The sequence below is a fragment of the Alligator mississippiensis genome, chromosome 2 (genome assembly GCF_030867095.1).
Source record: "Alligator mississippiensis isolate rAllMis1 chromosome 2, rAllMis1, whole genome shotgun sequence".
Taxonomy (NCBI): Eukaryota; Metazoa; Chordata; order Crocodylia; family Alligatoridae; genus Alligator; species Alligator mississippiensis.
Window position 1 is genome coordinate 149,695,779 of NC_081825.1, and position 19,225 is coordinate 149,715,003.

The 19,225-nt window shown below is 46.7% G+C and overlaps 1 protein-coding gene across 7 annotated transcripts in view; it reads right to left on the bottom strand.

Annotated features, from left to right (window-relative positions):
• Positions 1-19,225, bottom strand: part of MAPK10 (mitogen-activated protein kinase 10) — a 510,659-nt gene that overhangs the window by 420,046 nt on the left and 71,388 nt on the right. Inside the window, exon 2 of one of the 7 annotated variants that reach the window (XM_019488160.2) lies at positions 11,437-11,512. The exons of the other annotated variants lie outside the window; for them this stretch is intronic. Within the exon in view, the coding sequence (XP_019343705.2) occupies positions 11,437-11,498 (62 nt within the window). The 5' untranslated portion in view covers positions 11,499-11,512. The remainder of the gene's footprint in view (positions 1-11,436; positions 11,513-19,225) is intronic. 7 annotated transcript variants of the gene reach the window in all.

Here is a 19,225-nt window from a genome sequence, read left to right on the forward strand (position 1 = left end):
TTATTCTGTGAAAGATTTGCATTTTTGCAGTGCTGCAGTTATGTTGATCTACATCTTAACTGGGGCTAAAGCAAGAACCTAAGTACTAAGCTACTGGCTTTAACCATCTGCCTAATGTTAAGTACTTAAGTTAAGTACCATCAAGGAGCTACTCCAGTGCTTAAAGTCTTCGGATGACACAAAATTAAATACATGCACAAATAATCTTCCTGAACTGGGTTCTTCCTTTTCAGATCAGTGGGGTAGTACTCTTACCCTATTCAATTATCTAACAAGGAAACTGACCAGAATTGTCAATCCATCCCAACTTTTTTTACTGATAATCTGCAAACTTTTTTACAACCAAATGTTTTGTGGGGATTTTGTTTTGGGTTTTGTTGTTGTTGTTATTGTTTTTACTTACATGCATTTTATGTAAAGGTAAATCTAACCCTGTCAGGCTCTGTTCAAGAGCTGGGTTCAAATTTAAGGGTTTAACATCAACCACAGTAAAAATAGAAGTTGGTTGTCAGTAAAAAGTTTGCAGATTATCAGTAAAAAAAAAAAGTTTCTTGATTGGCAATCCTGCTTGACTACAGCAGTGGATTTACACCATGTTGCCCCCACATCCTGATAACCCTAACTGAACCCTGCATAATACTGCTCCATGAGCCAACCCCATAGCCTTACCCCTGCTGGCCCTGCTCCTGACATGGACCCCCAAAGAAGGAATACTGCCTATCTATGTGTGACCCGGGAATGTTACAGACAGGTGAGGGGATGCAGCAGCAGCACATGCCTTGGAGAGGACCTCCAGAGACTTCTGTGCTACAAAGCCCTGAGAGAATGCTCCCTGGAGAGTTCCAGACTCCTGCTCAGACACTAGATGGCATTGCTCTGCTCTGCTCTCTGTGTATCAAAGCTTACCACCAACATCTCTCCAATGACAGAGCTTTGACCAAGCTCACATTTGTTTAGGTTTTTTGTTTGGTTTTTTATGGATAGCTTGTTCTTTTCTAAAAAAACAGATTTTACAGGTGGCATTTTTAGTGTTTAAAAAACAAAACAAAAAAAACAGATTGTCTATACATTATGGATATTTGGCAACCCAGAAACTGACAAGCATGCAGCTGAACATTGACAAGTGAGACTGACATACTAGTGGTGCATGTTTAATATATTTGGTGAATATTTAATTTATTTGGTATTGTATTTTCTGTTTTAAAAAATTAAGATAAAGAATGAAGCTGACCGATGCAGATTTTTAATTACTTGCATTTAAACTTCCCTTGCCTGATTTCAATACTAATCTTGCTTTCCTCATTTTTAGGTTGTCAAACTAGTCTTTCTAGAACTAAATTAGCAATACAAATCATATGCTTCAAACAGAAAATGCAGCAGGAAAAATTATACTATTTCCCATGAGAATCTTATCATTGCTTATTCATTCTTAAAATTATATAGAGTGGAGTCTTCATTTTCTTCCATCCTTGTTTTTTATCCAGTGGTTCCATTGTTTCTTTGATCATCTTTGATTTAAACATTAATATCTTTCAACTTAAGTCTACTACCTTAGGAGAAATTATAATTCCAATGCTTTGAGTACCTAAAATTCTAATATGCATAAAAGCTAAGCAACAGCAACTCAAATACATAAAATGCTTGTACCCAAGGTACATGTGTTTAACACCTCTCTGGATCAGACCGTCATCTTGTGCCAAAACTTCTCCTACAAAACTAGCCTCATTTTGGTGTTTTGAACATACATATGATCTTTTAATAATTTAGTTCACAAAACATTTGTGTTACAGAAGGATTGTCCCAGGAATGCTAAATTATTTCCTATTGCACAGAGTTGAAGTCCTACCTCAAGAGCAAAAAATGTCATTGAAAGTTCAACACATACATTTGCTTAGGTGCAGGCAGTTAATAAAAAGTTGCTATTAACTTTCACATGATCAAAAATTTGGGAGTGGATGATCTCTGGTAATTACCAATACTATCGATGCCATCTGTGCCCGACAAGAATGCAATTTGTTTTGATGACTTCCCTCTTTCAGCTGATCATGGTAATTGCACAGTTTAGGATTCAGTTTGTTCCCATTTCAATCAATGGGCATTTTGCCACAGACTTCAATGAGAGCAGTATTAGACCTTTAGATAATGGAAAACCATCTGTCTTCCATCTGGGGGCAAACAACCCTCAACATACATACAGGCTCGGTAGTGACAGCTTGACTTGCACCATGGCAGAAAGGGACCTAGGAGTAATGACAGACCATCGTATGAACACGAGCTGTCAGTGCAAGGCAGTGGCTAGCAGGGCAAAGGCATGCATCAACCAATGCATCTTGTGTAAAACTAAGGAAGTGATATTCCTGCTGTACTCAGCACTGGTGACACTGAAGTTGGAGTACTGCATCCAGTTCTGGGCACCGCACTTCAATAAGGATGTGGATAAACTTGAGAGCATCCAGAAAACCATCCATATGATCGTGGACTTGCAAGGCAAGTCATATGAGGAAAGGCTGAGGGACCTGGGCCACTTTAGCCTAAAGAAGAGAAGGTTGAGTGGGGAGTTGATAGCGGCTTACCACTATATCAGAGGAGTGCATCAGGAGCTCAGTGAACAACTGTTCAGTAGGGCACCCCCAGAGAACACCAGAACCAGTGGATACAAACTCCTACAAGGCCACTTCGGGCTTAATACCAGGAAAAACTTCACAGTCAGGGTGTCCAGACTATGGAATAAACTCCCTCCAGAGATGGTGCATTCACCTACCCTGGAGGTTTTCAAGAGGAGACTGGACAGTCTCCACCTCGCTGGGGTCATCTAATCCCAGTTGTCTTCCTGCCTAGAGTGGGGGGCTGGACCCGATGAGCTGCAAGGTCCCTTCCAGCCCCTAACAATCTATGAATCTATGAAACATATTTTAATACTGTCTTGCCTTTTCTCTCTTTCTCTTTTGCCTGTAGAAAGCTCATACAAGCCATCAAGAGTCTGTTTAGTGTTTAATGATACCATCAGGGAGGAAATCATACTGTAACACAAATCATAGCTGTATGTCACCGAGCTTTATCCTTTATCTCTTGAAAGGATGCTGCTCTTCATGGGCAACTGGTGCTGCCTTAGCCCTGCTGACCAGGGTTGGAGCGGGGCGTCCCCCTGCAGCCACTCCTGGGAATGGCTGCAGCAATCGGCCGGCACTTGCAGGTGGGGCACCAGTGCTTCCTCCTGCTCCCCCTGCCCACTGCCTAAGTGGTGAGCGCGGCTGGACAGGGGGTGCATAGGCACTCTCAGGGGGTGCACATGCACCCCCTATGCGTCACCACTACTGCTCTTGGTTACACTCACCTAAACTTGAAAACTTCAGCAGAATTTTGCCTGATTACACTTCGTGGGCATGTCCAGATGAGCCTGCATGTGCCTCTTGCCACATCTCAAAGCAGATGCCTGGCACCTGGTGCTGCCTGTGCCACATCATGCAGGGCCATGTGCCTTCGAGCAGCTCAGGCTGTCACCCAGGGCCATGCATTTTCAGGCAGCTCAGGCTATCACCTGGGGCCCAGTGCCATTCATGGTGACTGTGTCATGCCAGGCTGGGTCCTGCATGCATGGGTCCCACGTGCCATCGGGCCAGGCCACTTCTGTGCATGCAAAACCTAGCCCAGCATGACACACAGTCCCCACAAGTAGTTCTGGGCCCTGGATGACAGCCTGAGCAGCCTGCTGCCCAAAGGTGCATGGCTCAGCACTGAGCCGAGCCAGGCCTGCAGGATTTGGCACAGGCAGTGGGGGGGGGGGCGGTGAGAGGAGGGCCCTGAGCACCCCAATGGCAATTGCTGCTGCAGGCAGGAGGACATGTGGGCTGTGGGGGGGGGCAGTCCATGTGCTGTGTGGGGGGCTGCACCCTGGGGGGGGTGAGGACCCACCCCTCCTGAGCAGCCCTCCCAATAGTCTTTCCACACCCACATTCCCCCCACAATCCACCCACACACCCATGCTCCCCCCATATCCCCTTACACACACTCAGCCACATCCTCCCACACCCCTTCCCACCCCGCTCCTGCAAACCCCACATTCCCCCATCACACACCCATTGTGCCCAGCTGCCAGATAGGATGGGACCTTCTGGTAGGAGCTGTGGCTGCAGGGGCAGCTGTCCCCACATCCTAGTTAGTAAAGTGGCCAGGGGGAGCTCTAATTGTTCTATAAGGAAACCAAAAGCAAACATCAAAACATATAGTTATTTAGAATTCATTTTCTTATGATGATAGAAATTTCCCCCCCCAGCACCAACATGGCAGCTGTCACATCATGTGGCTCAGGAGGCTGCTGTGGGGTTCTGTGCACTGTCCAGGAGCTGGGGCCACTCGGGCTGAGTGCTGGCAAGTGGCTCCAGCAATTACCTGGAGTCTGGCAGCACTCAGCCCAATTGGCCCAAGCTCCTGGACAGTGTATGGAACCCCACAGCACCCTTCCAAGCCATGCTGCACCTGCACAAAGTGACAGCTGCCATGTGGATGCCAGCCAGGGGGGCCCAATCCCCGCTGCCCCGCGCTGCATGGGGGGCTCTGCCATGAGCCCCCAGAGGCCCTGATCTCTGCTGCTGCAGTCAGCAAATGCGGGGCTTTATTTATTTATTTATTTAAGTGCTGGGATTCTGGGCCTGGGTGGGACAGCCATAGGGGCAGGGCACTGCTTGCCATCGCCATGCCCCTGCTACCACCATTGCCACTGCCACCTGTTTGATTCAGAAGAGATACAGCCCAATTCAGTGGCCAAATCTCTGAATCCAAATTGGCCTAATTGAATTGGAACAGTGATTTGAATCACTGAATTGAATCACTGTCCCTCTGAATAGGCCGAATCCAAAGCCAAAATGAATACTTGCTGTTTCGCACAGGCCTACTGCCCAGATGGCAAGGCACTAGCACAAATGGCAGTAGTACCACACAAAAGCCAATTGTGCAGCCACAGTTCACTGTCAGCTGCCCCAGAGGTGAAAATGCCTCTGCTGCTGCTTTTCAGTCTCCATCCAGGTCTGGCAGGCATGCAGCCCTGGGGTCACATGCTTTTGCAGGTGGCAGCAGGTCATAGTGAGACAGCAGCTCCCACTGCCAGACTGCTGCAGTGGGTAGAGGGTGCAGGGAACTGTCAGGGCTCCTTCAGCAGTCCAGCTGGCACCAGGGGTACTGTCCCCAAATACCAATTGGCCAGGCCTCAGAAGCTCCTGACTATTTGTATCACCCACTTATCATGGGCCCTGAGGCCCATGTACTTAACTAATAACTCCTATTGTATGGGGCCAATGGATGGATGACACAACAAAATACTTGGGACAACTAATGGAAAAACCAGGATAGAAGTGTCATGTGAGTCAAAGGGTCAAAACATGAAAATAAGTGGTCCTGAGGGGGACGCCAAGCAGAGCCCCCCAGGCCGCACCCACCAGTCCTTAAAGGCATCCAAGGAGCCAGCGGATGCTGCCCACTGGTGCTCCACCCAGAGACATGCACAGACAAATGAGAGGAAAATGGCCCCACAGTCTCCCGGCACCTTCCTAGCCAGAGCCTCCTTCCTGGTCAAAGACAGGCCCACTTGGCCAGGGCCAGAAGGAGGTTGACCAGGAGGTCCTGGCACTTGGTGGGGCCATGGCTGGGGTGACAAAAAACAAAAAGGTGGGGGGTGAAATTCAACCAGAACCTCAAGAGGAGGCTCTGGAGGTGGAGGGGCTGCAGCCTGGTGCACTTGAGGGTCATATGTGCCAGGGTCTCTGCCCACAGAAGGGGTAAGAGACCAGGGTGGCCATAAAGCTCACCATACACACCCGTGGTGATGGTTCCATGGAGGAGCCACCAGCTGAGGTCCCCAGTGGCTCAAGGGATGAGGGTGGAGTACGGACTCAGCCACTGGGGTGCCACAGCCATGCCCTCACTGAGCAGGTCCCACCACTTGGTGTCTGGGCAGGACATGAGGGAAGCATGCTGGCCAGTGCAGTGCACAAGCATGCAGAAGTGGCAGCAATGAACGGTGGAAAAGTGGACTGGTCTGGTGTCCTCCAGCTGGCTCAGGTGGTGGAGCAGGGAGCACCATGAAACCAGGTGAGGCACTGGCACCACGACAAACTCTGGTGGGCTGGAGGACATGGGGGTGGTGGGGACTGCCGCCAAGCAGGATCTGGTCAACAAAGGCAAAGGGCATGGGGAGGTAGGGCAGATTTCACCTCCTGGACCAGATGGCAGGTTGCACGTATCATGGGTAGACCCATGCACCAGGCCAGTGCAGCGGGGTCCACCCACTCTTGCCTATCATAGTCCAGGAGGTCTCCAATATGGGTGACACCAGCCAGGATCAACCTCTGTCACAACCAGGGCACCTATGCCAATCCAGATGGGGGTTCCAGAGGAGGGGCTCGATGAGCAGGTTGGGACCCTGGGTGACTGTTGCAGGGAACCTGGAGATGGAGACCAGCCTCCAGGCCCAGAGGAGGTCTTGGTAGAAATCTGGAAGCCCTCACAGCTCCTGCAGGGAGAAGCCCCACAGGCTGAGAAGCTGCCAGTCATATCAGAGCCCCCGGAAGTGGTGGAGGAAAGCGTGTCCCAGGTGTCCCCATGCCACGTGGCTGCTGACACCATAGAGCAGTCACTGTAGGGCCTGAAGGCAGAATGCCAAGACCTGGCTGTGCAGGCAAACCAGGCCCTGGCTGCCCTCCTGCAAGGGGAGGCTCAGGACCTCTGCAGCAACCCAGTGCCATCCTGGACAGAAAAACTCCAGTGCCCATCTCTAGCATCCCGCCAGGATCTCAGGAGGCACAGGCAGGATGTGTAAACAGTGCCAGAGCATGGGCAGGACCAGCTGGTTCAACACCAGCACTCTTACACACAGGGAGACGTCTCAGGAGCCCTGCCTATGCCCAGAGCTGCTCCACCACCCTTGCCTCCAGCTGGTGCCAGTTCTCCAATGGGGAGGTGTCTGTGGGGGACAGGTAGACCCCCAAGTACAGCAGCAAGCCCATGCCCTAGCAGATCCCACAGAGCATGGGTGGGAGTGACCCCACCTGCCACCCGTCACCCACCACCAGGCCAAAGCTCTTGACCCAGTTGACCCCAGCAGAGGAGGCCACCAAGTACAATGCCTGGCAGGTCTCCACCTGCACCAGGTTGCCTGAGTCCTGGACCATGAGGAGTAGGTTGTCAGCATACACTGACAGGATCAGCTACACGGCTGGTTCCTGGAGCATCAACCCTGTCACCCGCTTCCACAGGAGAATGAGGAAGGGCTCCAGGGATGAGGCATACAGCTGGCCTGACAGCAGGCAGCCTTGATGCACCACTCTCCTGAATGGGATGGAATCCATCAGCATCTAGTTGAGCTTGACCTATCATTCTGCAGAGGTGTACAGCACCTAGAGAGCCTGCATGAAGTGGGGCCCCAAGCCAAAGGATCACAGTGTGCCTGTGAGGTATCCATGATCCACTCTGTCAAACGCCTTCTCCTTGTCCACGGATAGGAGGGCAAAAGACAGGCCCTCCCAGAGTGCTAGCTCCAGGAAGTCCCAAACCAGGTACAGGTTGTTGAAGATGGAACATCCAGACACCATGGTAGACTAGGCACCAGGCACCGTGTATGCCTGGTTGGGATGGATCATGTCTGTCAGCACGGACTGCAGGCGCAGTGAGATGGCCTTCACTATCACCTTGTAGTCCGTGCAGAGGAGGGACAGGGACGCCAATTTCTTAGGTCACAGGAATCCCCCTTCTTTGGCAGGAGGGTCAGCACAGCCCTCCCAGCATGACAGGGGGAGTTCCCCACTTTCCTTGGACTCAGCCCAGACCATGGCAAGGTTCGGACCAGGACATCCCAGAAAGCCCATTAGAACTTTGAGGTCAGCCCGTCAATGCCGAGCACCTTGTTGCCAGGCATCAGGCGGAGGGCAGCCAAAAACTCAGTCAGAGTGAGAGGAGCTTCCAGCCAGTCCTGGTCACCCATGCTGACCTGAGGGAGTCCCTCCTACAGGATCTGACAGGCTTCAGTGTCAGTCGGATCCAGGGAGAAGAACTCTTCATAGAAGGCCAGCGTGCACTGGTGAATCTTGCCTGGATCCATGAGGGGGGTGCCGTCACCCACCAGAAGGCAGGTGATGTACTTCTTGGCCCCCCACCTCCTCTCCAGCCCATAGAAGAAGCGGGAGCCATGGTCCATCTCCCAAAGGAGCTGGATGCACTAGCGGACAAACACACCATGGGTGCAGTGGTTGTCCAGAGCACGAAGGTCTTCCCACCTCTCCCAACACTCTCCACAGAGGGACTAGTTGGTTGGGTCGGTGGCCAGGCACCACTCCAGCTCTAGCACTTCCCACTTGAGCTGCTCCCGGACCGCCTCCCTTTGCTGGGTGTGCCCCTAAGTGTAGCCAAAGCAAAAAAGCTGGATCCCCACATCCCACCATCTCCAGGATGAGGAGAAAGCTGACAGTTGCTCCCAGGCCAGTGAGAACTCCTGGAAGGCCTCCCTGAAGCCCACATCCTCCAGGAGACTGATACTGAAATGCCAGTAGGCCAGTAGGCCGACCCCAGATGCCGAGGCCGCAGAGTGGCTTGGGCCCAGACAGGGTGGTGATCGCTGAAAGGAGTCAGCTGGATGCCAGAGGAGTGGGCCCAGGCAAAGTGCAGCAAAGAGATACAAACCCAGTCTAACTGGGAGTGGCATGCCTGCTCCTCCCCCACCCTCACATAGGTGAAGGCAGGGGGGTCAGTAGGGTGATAGGCATGCCAGACATCCACCAGGGAGTAGTCCTTCAGGATCTCCCTGAGGACACCCATGGCGGCCTGGTTCTTCTCCTTGCCTGACTGGTCTTGCGCATCTAGGGTGACATTAAAGTCCCTGCCAAGGACCAGACACTCGCAAGGGTTGAGGGTGCCAGCCCTGGAGGAGGTCCTGGTAGAAATCTGGCAGCCCTCACAGGTCCTGTAGGGAGAAACCCCACAGGCTGAGGAGCTCCCAGTTGTATTGAAGCCCCCAGAAGTGGCAGAGGAAAGCACGCCTCAGGTGGCCCCATGTTCCCTGGCTGCCAACACAGCCAGACAGTCATAAGGTGCATGTCTGGTCACATGTGCCAAGGCAAAAATCCCTGTTGCAAATTTATCCTATTTGATCTCCTGCAAGTGCACCTGCCTGCATGTGTGGACATGCCCTGTGAATCAGATCAGAGTCAGGTCTGCTAAGTGCAAACATGAGATAGAACTGAACCCAAAAGGACTAGAGCCAGAATAGGTCACTGCCTTGAATCATACCACAGGTTACCAGAATCTGGAATAGGCTTCCAAGGGAGCTGGTGCTCTTCCCTACTTTGGAGGTCTTTAAGAGGAGACTTGACAAACACCTGGCAGGGTCATCTGACCCCAGCACTCTTTCCTGCCCAGGGCAGGAGGTTGGACTTGATGATCTACTGAGGTCTCTTCCAACCCTAAAAATCTATGAAATCTACAGGGTTCAGCTCCCAACCATGTCCAATTTGTCACCAGTGTCTAAAGTTAGGTCTTCAAACTAGCAAGAAGCTCAGTTCGGGGCAGCTAGGAAGGAGCAGAAAGGCTCCTGAAAGATACCTACAGACAGAGGAGAGGAAAGGAGCTGCTCCCACCAAGTGACCAGAAAGTGCAGTTAGAAACAACTATTCTGCTAGTAGGACATAAGCCTTGTCAGGACGATAACAGAAAACAGGTAGCAAGACCTGGTTCATCTGTTTTGATGTGAATGAAACAATAAACCCACCACTGTTGGCTACTTCATTTGACTATGCTGGTCAGGGAGCAGCCCCTCAAGTTTCCAGTGTGCTACATTAGATTTTCTTCAATATTTTCAATCAATATTTTTAACATATTCAAAATTAACATATTAACATTTAACATACCACCACCTTAACAAACTGATTTCCAAAAGTGTGTTAAGCACCCATATTGACTGGATTTCAGTGGGAATTATGGAATATTTGCAACCCAAAGATATGGCCATAACTCATGTCATCTAAGTCCAAGATCTTTTATTTAAAACACTCCCTCCATCACATAGCGAATGCAGAATGTGTCTGCAGCAAAATGCTATGCTTTCCTATGTGGTTTGGAGATGTGAAAAAGAATCTAAGCTCAATCTGTGACAGACTAGCTTCAGCCCTGCAAATACACTTACCTTGCTCCTCTGTTACTTTTATCTTTAAGTGTCATAAAAAGCCTCATTCTGGCAACACCTACAATTAGGAATATTAACAATTCTGCCTACTTCCAGGATGGACAACCTTAAATATTAGCCATTTGTTTAGATTGTGAAGGTTGTTATGGACAACTCCAACTAAGATTTTTTAAATTATAAACTTTTAGAGTTGGCTCAGGACAGTGTAGCATTACAATTTCCTGCGGAATTTACCCATGATGCAGCTAATAAGTAGGGCTAGCAAACACTAGCTCATAACCCAACATACCCTGTTCCCAGTCAAAGATCTACTTTGTGGGTAGTACTGATTGCAATGCAGAAAAACAAAGGGAAAAAAAGTGCTGCAGCTGCTTTCTACACCTAGAATTTTATCTCTTGGTAGATACAGTTGAGTCCTATGCCAGGTGTTATAGGATCCAGTAACAGGGGTGTGTGAAATGGGCTGTATTTGATTCAGATTTGGATTCAGCCCAAAATCGGGGACAGTAATTCAATTTGTTGATTCGGATCACTGTCCCAAATAGATTCGGCCGAATCTGAATCTGAAGATTCAATGCTGATTTGGAGAATCAGCGATTCGGCCATAGACACAGCTTTAAATGTTTTTTCTACATACCTCGAGGTACCAGGTGCGACTTGTGAATGCTGCGATGCTGGGGCAGATGGAGCATCCCACAGGAGTGCTCCCTCCCCCGTCCTTGTTAGCAAAGTCCTTCCATTCTACTTCCGGGTCCACCACCAAGTGCACTGGGATCCCCCCTGGGCCCCCTCCTCCATCTCAGCTATCAGCCACAGGGGAACCCCAGGTGCCCCCCAGATTCAGGAGACAACAGTTGCCAAGCCAGGGAGGCATAGGGGGGGTCCCCAGCATGCTCCCTGGTGGACCCAGAAGTGGACCAGAAGTGGTTCTGGTCCACTTCCAGGTCTTCTGCCAAGCATGCTGGGGACCCCTGCACAATCCTGTGGGATACTACATCTGCCCCACCATCTCAGCAGTCACAACCCACCTAGTACCTTGAGATATGTAGAAAAACATGTAAAGTTGCGTCTAGGTCTGAATTGTCTAATCTTTCTCAATCTCTCTGAATCGATTTGGGGGGTTCCAATTCGATTCAGAGAAATTAAAGGGTCTCCTGATTAGATTCAGATTCAGAGATTTGGCCACTAAATTGGGCTGAATCGCCTCCAAATCGCATCAGTAACTGAAGCTTCACGCAGCCCTATCCAGTAATATCTTAGGGCAAATTTACCTCGGTGTTGTTATAATAGACACAGTGTCCTCCTCAACCCTTAGGCTTCCATCTTTGTCCATTCTTTCAGCTACTTCTGTTGAAGGAATTCAGCATTACATTCAGAGACATCTACAGCCTAAACATTATTATTGCAAGTAAATACCATGATTATTATAGGATCTCGATAGCTTGCAGAGTTAGCTTTCATATTCCTTACAAAAATTAGAATGTTTCAGTCAGCTAGTTATCATATATAACCACAGAAGAGTTGCACAGGCAGAACCACTCAGCTGTATCAGCTGACTGTTAGCTTTTTTTTCAAATTGTGTCACTTCCTGAATTAGCAATGCATAATTACTGATGAGCACCAGCTGAATGGAGAAGCAACACCCTTTTCAGTACAAGTCATGTCAACAGCTGTGCAGTTTTTCTTTTATTTGAGAACCCCTATGAATTAAAACAGGTTGTGAATGGTTTTTTAAAAGTTGGATTCTACTGTATCTAATAAAGTGGTATACACCAATTCAACAGAGAGAAACATAAGGACCCTCTTTTCACCTAGCCATAACCACCTGCTCTTGTCTGAACTTCTAGTTGTAAACCATGAACTCACAATTTGTGCCACTAATATATCACTGCATGAATTTAGATACTAGTGCATCTTAACCAGAATCTTGGAACTCAACACCAAGCAAAGCCTGTCTGGTCTGAATCCCAAAGACCCATCTTTATTTTTAGCTTTTACCATCAACACCTGTTAAGTCATGCAGGCCCCTAAACATGCAATCAATCAAATGCAATATGCAATCAAATATGCAGTCAATCATTTGGAGCAAATGATCTCTTATGCAAGAGATCGTAATTTCACTTTACCTCCTTTTCCTTCTGAATAAGTGTTTTCTTAAATAATTTACATTTTGATTTCTGAACATATTCCCAAGGCACCTAACATTTTCTTATAGTGACAACTCAAAAGGAGTATTTAAAAGAATAAAAACATCAATATCATGCATAGGGAGACCAACTCACTATCCATGGCAGTTTTCCCAATGAAGGCTTAAGTCACAATGAGTAAATGCAGCATAACATATTAAAGAACCAAAAAAGAATGGACGATATGCTCTTACACTTCAAATATCTGATTTGCTTCCACAAATAATTCTAATTCTAATTCTGTTCTGTATAGAACATTTCAGAATTGGGTTATATTCTAGTGAGCTCCACCTTAGTTCTTTCACTTCTACATTCTAATTTTTTTCTTGCCAATTGCTTTCTGAAGAGTCTGTTGAGCTTAGAGTTCCCAGAGTATGAGAATTAAAATGGGAAAGCTTTTCTTTTTACGCATATAAAGTAAAAAGCAAAACCATTCTTACCAATGGCATTTGATTTGTGAAGAAAAAACCTGAGTAATTAGAATTTCTGAATGAAGTGAGACAAAAATATTGTCCAAGTCAATGGCCAGAGACCAAGGCTGCAGGGTAGCCTCCCACTGTATTAACTAGTCAAGACAATCATAGAAAGTTAGGGTTGGAAGGGACCTCAGGATGTCATCTAGTCCAACCACCTGCTCAAAGCAGAACCATCCCCAACTAAATCATCCAGCCAAAGCTCCATCTAGCAGGGTTTTGAAAACCTCCAAGGATGGAGTTTCCACCACCTCTCTTGTTCCAGGGTTTTACTACTCTCCTAGTGAGAAAATTCTTCCTAATAGCTAACCTAAACTTCCCTTGCTGCAACTTGAAACTGTTGCTCCATGTTCTGTTATCTTCCTCCACAAAGAACAGTTTAGCTGCATCCTCTTTTGAGCCCTCCTTCAGGTAGTTGAAGGCTGCTATTAAGTCCCCCTCTTAGTCTCCTCTTTTCTTGACTAAGTAAACCCAGTTCCCTTAGCCTCTTTTCAGAAGTCATGCGCCCCAGCCCCCTTTCCATTTTTGTTGCCCTCCACTGGACTCTCACCAATTTGTCCACATCCTTTCTGTAGTGGGGGGCCCAAAACTGAAGACTGTCCTCCAGATGTGGCCTCACCAGTGCTGAATGCAGAGGAATAATCACTTTCCTTGACCTACTGGCAACACACCTAAATATGCAGCCCAGTACACCATTAACCTTCTTGGCAACAAGGGCACACTGCTGGTTCATATTCAGCCCGACTGCAGTTTTCTATTCACCTTACAGTCCATTCATCCAGCCCATACTTTCTTAGCTTGCCTGCAAGAATGTTGTGGGAGACCATATCAAAAGCCAAGGTACATCATATCCACTGGTCTTCTTGCATCCACAGAGCCAGTCATCTTACCATAGAAGACAATCAGGTTAGTCAGGCATGACTTGCCGCTGGTGAATCCATGCTGACTGTTCCTAATAACCTTTTTCTCCTCCAAGTGCTTTGAGAGGGATTCATTGAGGATCTGGTCCATGATTTTTCCAGGGGCTGAGGTGAAGCTGACAGCTCTGTAGTTCCCTGGATCCTCCTTTTTCCCTTTCTTAACAACGGGCACTATGTTTGTCCTTTTCCAATCATCCAATGGAAAGATACAAGTAGCTGTTCCTCCTCCATGCCTCCTAACGGGTCTATGGTACTTCTGTGGGCCACTTCACTCTTGTACCTTCAAGGTATTTATCCTCACAAAAAACCCTACAATGGAGTAATATGATCCCCCTATTACAGATGGAGGATAGGGTATCAAGGAAGTCTGTAGTGAAACAGAGAATTGAACATGGTGTCCTGATTTCCAAGCTAGCTCTCTGACAGGTCATCTCACCTCCCATCTTCTTTGTCCCAACCTTATCTCCACCCTTTATACATATGCCCTACACAGCTGCTGCTGAAACCCACTTCACAGTGTGCACCGGATATGAAGCTCTCAAGGTGAATGCTTACCTGGTCATCCTGTACATACCTACACAGGGTAAATAGACCAAAGGGTCTTGTACTGGCTCTCAACACCAAGGAAGGAATAGCTCTTCAGACCTATCCAACCTTTTTCAACAAGGAGTCGGGGTATGCTGGTATGTTTGACACCTGGCCCTAATGACAAACTGCAAGATGGCACTGCTGATTAAGTTACTGGAAGTCATTAAAGAGCGCATACCGTAATTACTTTTAATGTAAGGAAAAATGTGCTGCATAAATAACCATCACTACTTTCCCACACCTGATTCATTTTCTAGTCAGTGCTATTGAATGGTAGCATTTGCAATATAGTAATTAATATTCAAAGTAAGAAACAACTGCTTGGAGTCGGAAATACAGAAGCCAGACATTTGGCAGCCTCACACAGAGTTCAGTGCTGAAGTCAGTTGGCTGAAAGACAGTGGGCAACGCATCCTTCCTTGTTGCTATGACAACTGAACTAATGAAATGTGGATGATTGTGCAAATAGTTTGGGCTCTCCCCCAGACTGACTTCACAGTGTTGTTTAAGATAAGTCTTTGTCCTCATAAAACCCAAGATGGACAGGCAGAGAAAATGAAACTGGAGGCTAAGCTGCCACCAGTAAACTTATTTATGTTAAGATAAAAAACTGGATTTGAGCGAGGACTGAAATCACAGCAGGCCAGGACACTCTGTCTTTACAGAAGGGAAGCTGCAAGACTATTTTCACAAACTTCTTTAATATTTAGAATGCATAAGGCTATAAAAGCTTGTCCTGCCAAGCCCTCTTCAAGAAACAGCCCCATTTGCTTCAGAAGGGCTTGTGCCATGGGCAGCAGTGGGTCTAGGGTTTTGAAATGGGAGTGAAGATGATACACGATGGAGAGCTCATTGTGCATGGACTACACAGTCTTATTGGCACTGGTGTGGTGCTGAGCTGTAGCAAGGAATCGAAGTGTGAGGGATGCGACCCCACTACTGTGCCATCCGGGATGCACCCCTATATATGGGTAAGGATTGCAGAATCAGGCAAAGGCAGTTTCACATGTTAACAAAGTGTTTTGTTTATAACAAGTGCTGGGACCCAGAGGCCTTCAAGCCTGGGTTTTAACCTTCATGCTTAGCTTTAGCTTGAATTGTGGTCCAGACTTGCACCTGGTGAAAATGAGCAGATGGAAAAATACAGTTCCTGACTTAAAACAAATTGGAAAGTTGGCCAACTAAATTACATAAATATAGCCTGGGAAAAAACAGTCAGAGCAAAACCTACTCACACCTAAAAATGAAAAGATTACCTCAGAATAAAAATTTCTAGTTAAGGGTAACCATATTTTGGCAAAACAAAAGCAAAATTATTAATATGCATTAGAAGAAAGGCTTACACTAACTTTATTAAGAAATTAAGAAATGCAAACTATCTGGTATATAAAAAGAGGTAAGAGAACTTACCCTTCAGACCCTACTCCTGAAAGATCCGGTCACCGATCCAAGATTCCAAACTCCAAAGAAGTCATGAACCCTGGACAAGACCTCACAGACTGGCCATCCAGTAACATCGTGTTTGTTGTTAAATCTTGGGGTGACGAACGTGTTGCATTGCTTTTGACTAATTAAAGTTGTATTAAAATTGTAACTGCTAAGGGCTTAATAAATTTGTTATCGGTTAAGGAGTACCTGTGTCCTAGTCTTGGAATAAACACCTGGTACAAAGCCCAAGATAATATTACTAAACTTAACACAAGTTACTTCCAGAGAAGTTCTCTCTGTAAAGGGAATCAGGGAGGGAGTGGGATGCAATGGCCTCCAAGACTTGCAGCTTGTAACTTCTGATCCCAGTGGGGGAACAGGTGGAAGAATCTGCAAAAATAATCAGCACTGGCTTGACTCTCCTTCCATTGAACTCAATGGGCCTTTGCTCCTAGTTCATTCAGTTGTAGTTAAGTCTTTGCTTCCACCATCCTAAAATCTAAAATTTCCAGAGATCTTGGGCACCCAGGTAACTTCCACTTGATGTCAGTGGGAGCTGCAAATGTTCTGTTACTCTGAAAAATTTAAGATTCCTAGCCATCCTTTTTTAATTTTCTCATGGAAGTCATTTAAAAAAACAAAAACAAAAAACAAACCAATCTCTCTACCTGGTTTGTAGTCATATAGTCAGCATTAATCAGTAAAGTGCTATGAAGATGCTGTAGATGTATTAAAACCAAATCTGCCCTGAAATGCATTCCCAGTTCCCACCAACTTAATGAGAACTGTATGTACAGATGCCAAAGAAGAAACAAGCCTGAAGTATGATTATGAAGAAAACTCTGAGTTCAGGATTCCATGATTACTACAGAATGATTAAAAAGCTATCCCTGCTCATGATGAATGAACCTCAAAAGCTTCATCTGTTCACTTTAGATAAGCATCCAAAGATTGAAAAACCTTTCTAGTACTATCCACACCATGAATTGCAAAAGCATTTGAAAATTCAAACAAAAATATTTGGTTCAAATTTTGGAGCAAGATTCAGTTATTTTAAGTGAAACATTTCTCCTGTGCTTTAAGGCAGGGTTGTCCAACTGGTGGCTGACAGGCAGCATATGGCCCAGAACAGGTTAATTTGCAACCCCCACCCCGGGCTCCCACTCAGCCGCCATTCCCTTCACTTCACTTTCGCTGCAGCATCAGCCAGTCTCTCAGTTCCTCCTCCCTTCTCTGGTTCCACTTCCTGCACCTCTCCCCATCCCTTCCCCCTGGAGGCATTGTGGTGTGGTGCAGCTTACAGCCTGCAGAGCTGAGGTTGAAGCCAGAGTGTGAGTGGGGTATGAGAGGGCACCCACATGGTATGTGGCCTGAGGGTCACGCTGGTATGCCCTCCAGCTGTTTATAAGTTGGACAGGCCTGCTTTATAGAAACTTCTGATAGAATTCAATAGGAAAAATAATAACCCTTATATGCAGTTGAGTCTTTAAACTATTTTACAGCAGTTAAAAAAAATTCTCATTTCTGGCAACTTTTCAATAATGATTTATAATATTGTGCAGTACATATTTTCAAAATCTCTTGCCATGGGGTAGGCTGCTATTTATGTTATATGCCTTGTACTTGATTATTATTAGACTATCTGGCTTGCCCTGAACCAAGTTTTATTTGATCAACATTTACAGAACCTAAAGACTCAAAGATATAATTCATACCCTCATAACCATCATTAACTTTTCTATACTTGAAAAAAAAAGCTAAGGAAGGTTCAGATGCATCACACTGTGTTGGATTACATCTTACTGAATAAGAGTGGCCTACAACTCTAGCACTGATTAGGAAGAAAAAGGGGAAAAAGCAAAACAGAATCTACCACTTCTTTCAATTGTGCATGTTTCAGCTTTGCTCTGAACAGTTTATAAGGTATCAGTACAAGTTTGGACCATGGGGAGAGATTCTGTTACCAGATAGGAGGGTGGACTTGCTTTCATCAGAGGAAGCCATACCAAAGAAAAAATCTATTACTGTGTATTGCAGGGAGTGGGGATGAGAGGAGGTTGTCTCATTGAGGATGGCAGCAGGCTTTTTTGGCTCTCTTTGGCAGTTGGAGATTTTGATGCGTTTAAAACACCATCTGATGGACTCAAGAACCAGTCCTGCTGCTGGTACGATATCTTCCAGATGCACAAATGGTACATCATCTGGTATACAACCTTGCATCTGGCCAACACAATCATTTAGTTTGAAAGTTTTCACAAGTAATATATCCTGTTCTGTACAGCAGATGTTCCTCATTAGCTGGACCCAGCCCAGGGCATGCAGGTGGTCACCATGGCCCCAGCAGTGGTATTGGTGGTGGTAGTGGTGGCAGCAAGGAGTCTGGGCACTGCAGTAGTGGGTCTAGATGTGGTGGGGGGTCTAGGAGTGGCCACTCCTGCTGCTGATGGCCATGGCCACTGGGGCCAAAGAGTTCCAAATTCCAGGACAGGCCATGATGCACAACTTCCAGTAGCCCCCCAGTAGCCCAGGAGGCTGAATAGAGAGGCACCATGAGCAGCATTCCCTCTAACCTGTGTGGCATGCGCAGTGAATGCTGACCATGAGCCAGATCTGTCCCATGGGCCCTATGTTTGAATCCTTTCTGTAGAGAACTGAATTTCTTTCTTTCTTTGGCTCTCAGCCACTGGGTCTGGGTGGACCCAGTCCAGAAAAGTATTCAATCAGCGGTTCATCAACCACTTTTCTATGCAGCAAAAATTTAGCTTTGTACACCTCAAGCGCTCCTGAAAAAAATTGCTAAATTCCTCCAGGACATCTTGAATGATGTCTCCTGCAATGCTATGCATTACTGTTAACTGGATGCCCAGTGGCTTCAACCATTCTCCATCTAGCAAACTTGCTTACTGTCCTTTGGCAATTCTGAGGTGGAAGACTTCTTCCCATAGTGCACACTGATGCAAAATTTTCCTTTCAAAAGGAACTGCTCATTTATTGTAGACAATATTTGCTTCTCATGGGACAACAGGTGGACAGTTTCAAGATTACACCAATTTGTATGTCTCTTCTGAAAGTAAGACAAGCATAGATCCTGAGTCTACCTCCATGGTACATGGAACACTTTGGAGCACCAAAGTAATGTAGGTCTTCTTCAGTAGGGGTGGTGTTTCTACGTTATTGACAAACTGAGTAGTATAGACAGCTATGAATGCTCCAGAGGCTGAAATCTGATTTGGATGAGCAACAATATTTGTGGCAGTTGGTGATATACCCTGTTTTCTGGATGACTTGATTATTGATTGGGTTTAGGTTGTAGCCGTGTTGGTCTAAGGACATAGGCAGACAAGGTTTTTTGAACCCGAAAGCTTGCTTAATAACTATTCTCCAACTATTTGGGTTGGTATAATAAAAGATATCAAATTCACCCAAGGAACCTTGTCTGCCTTGAATTATTGATGACACATGTTG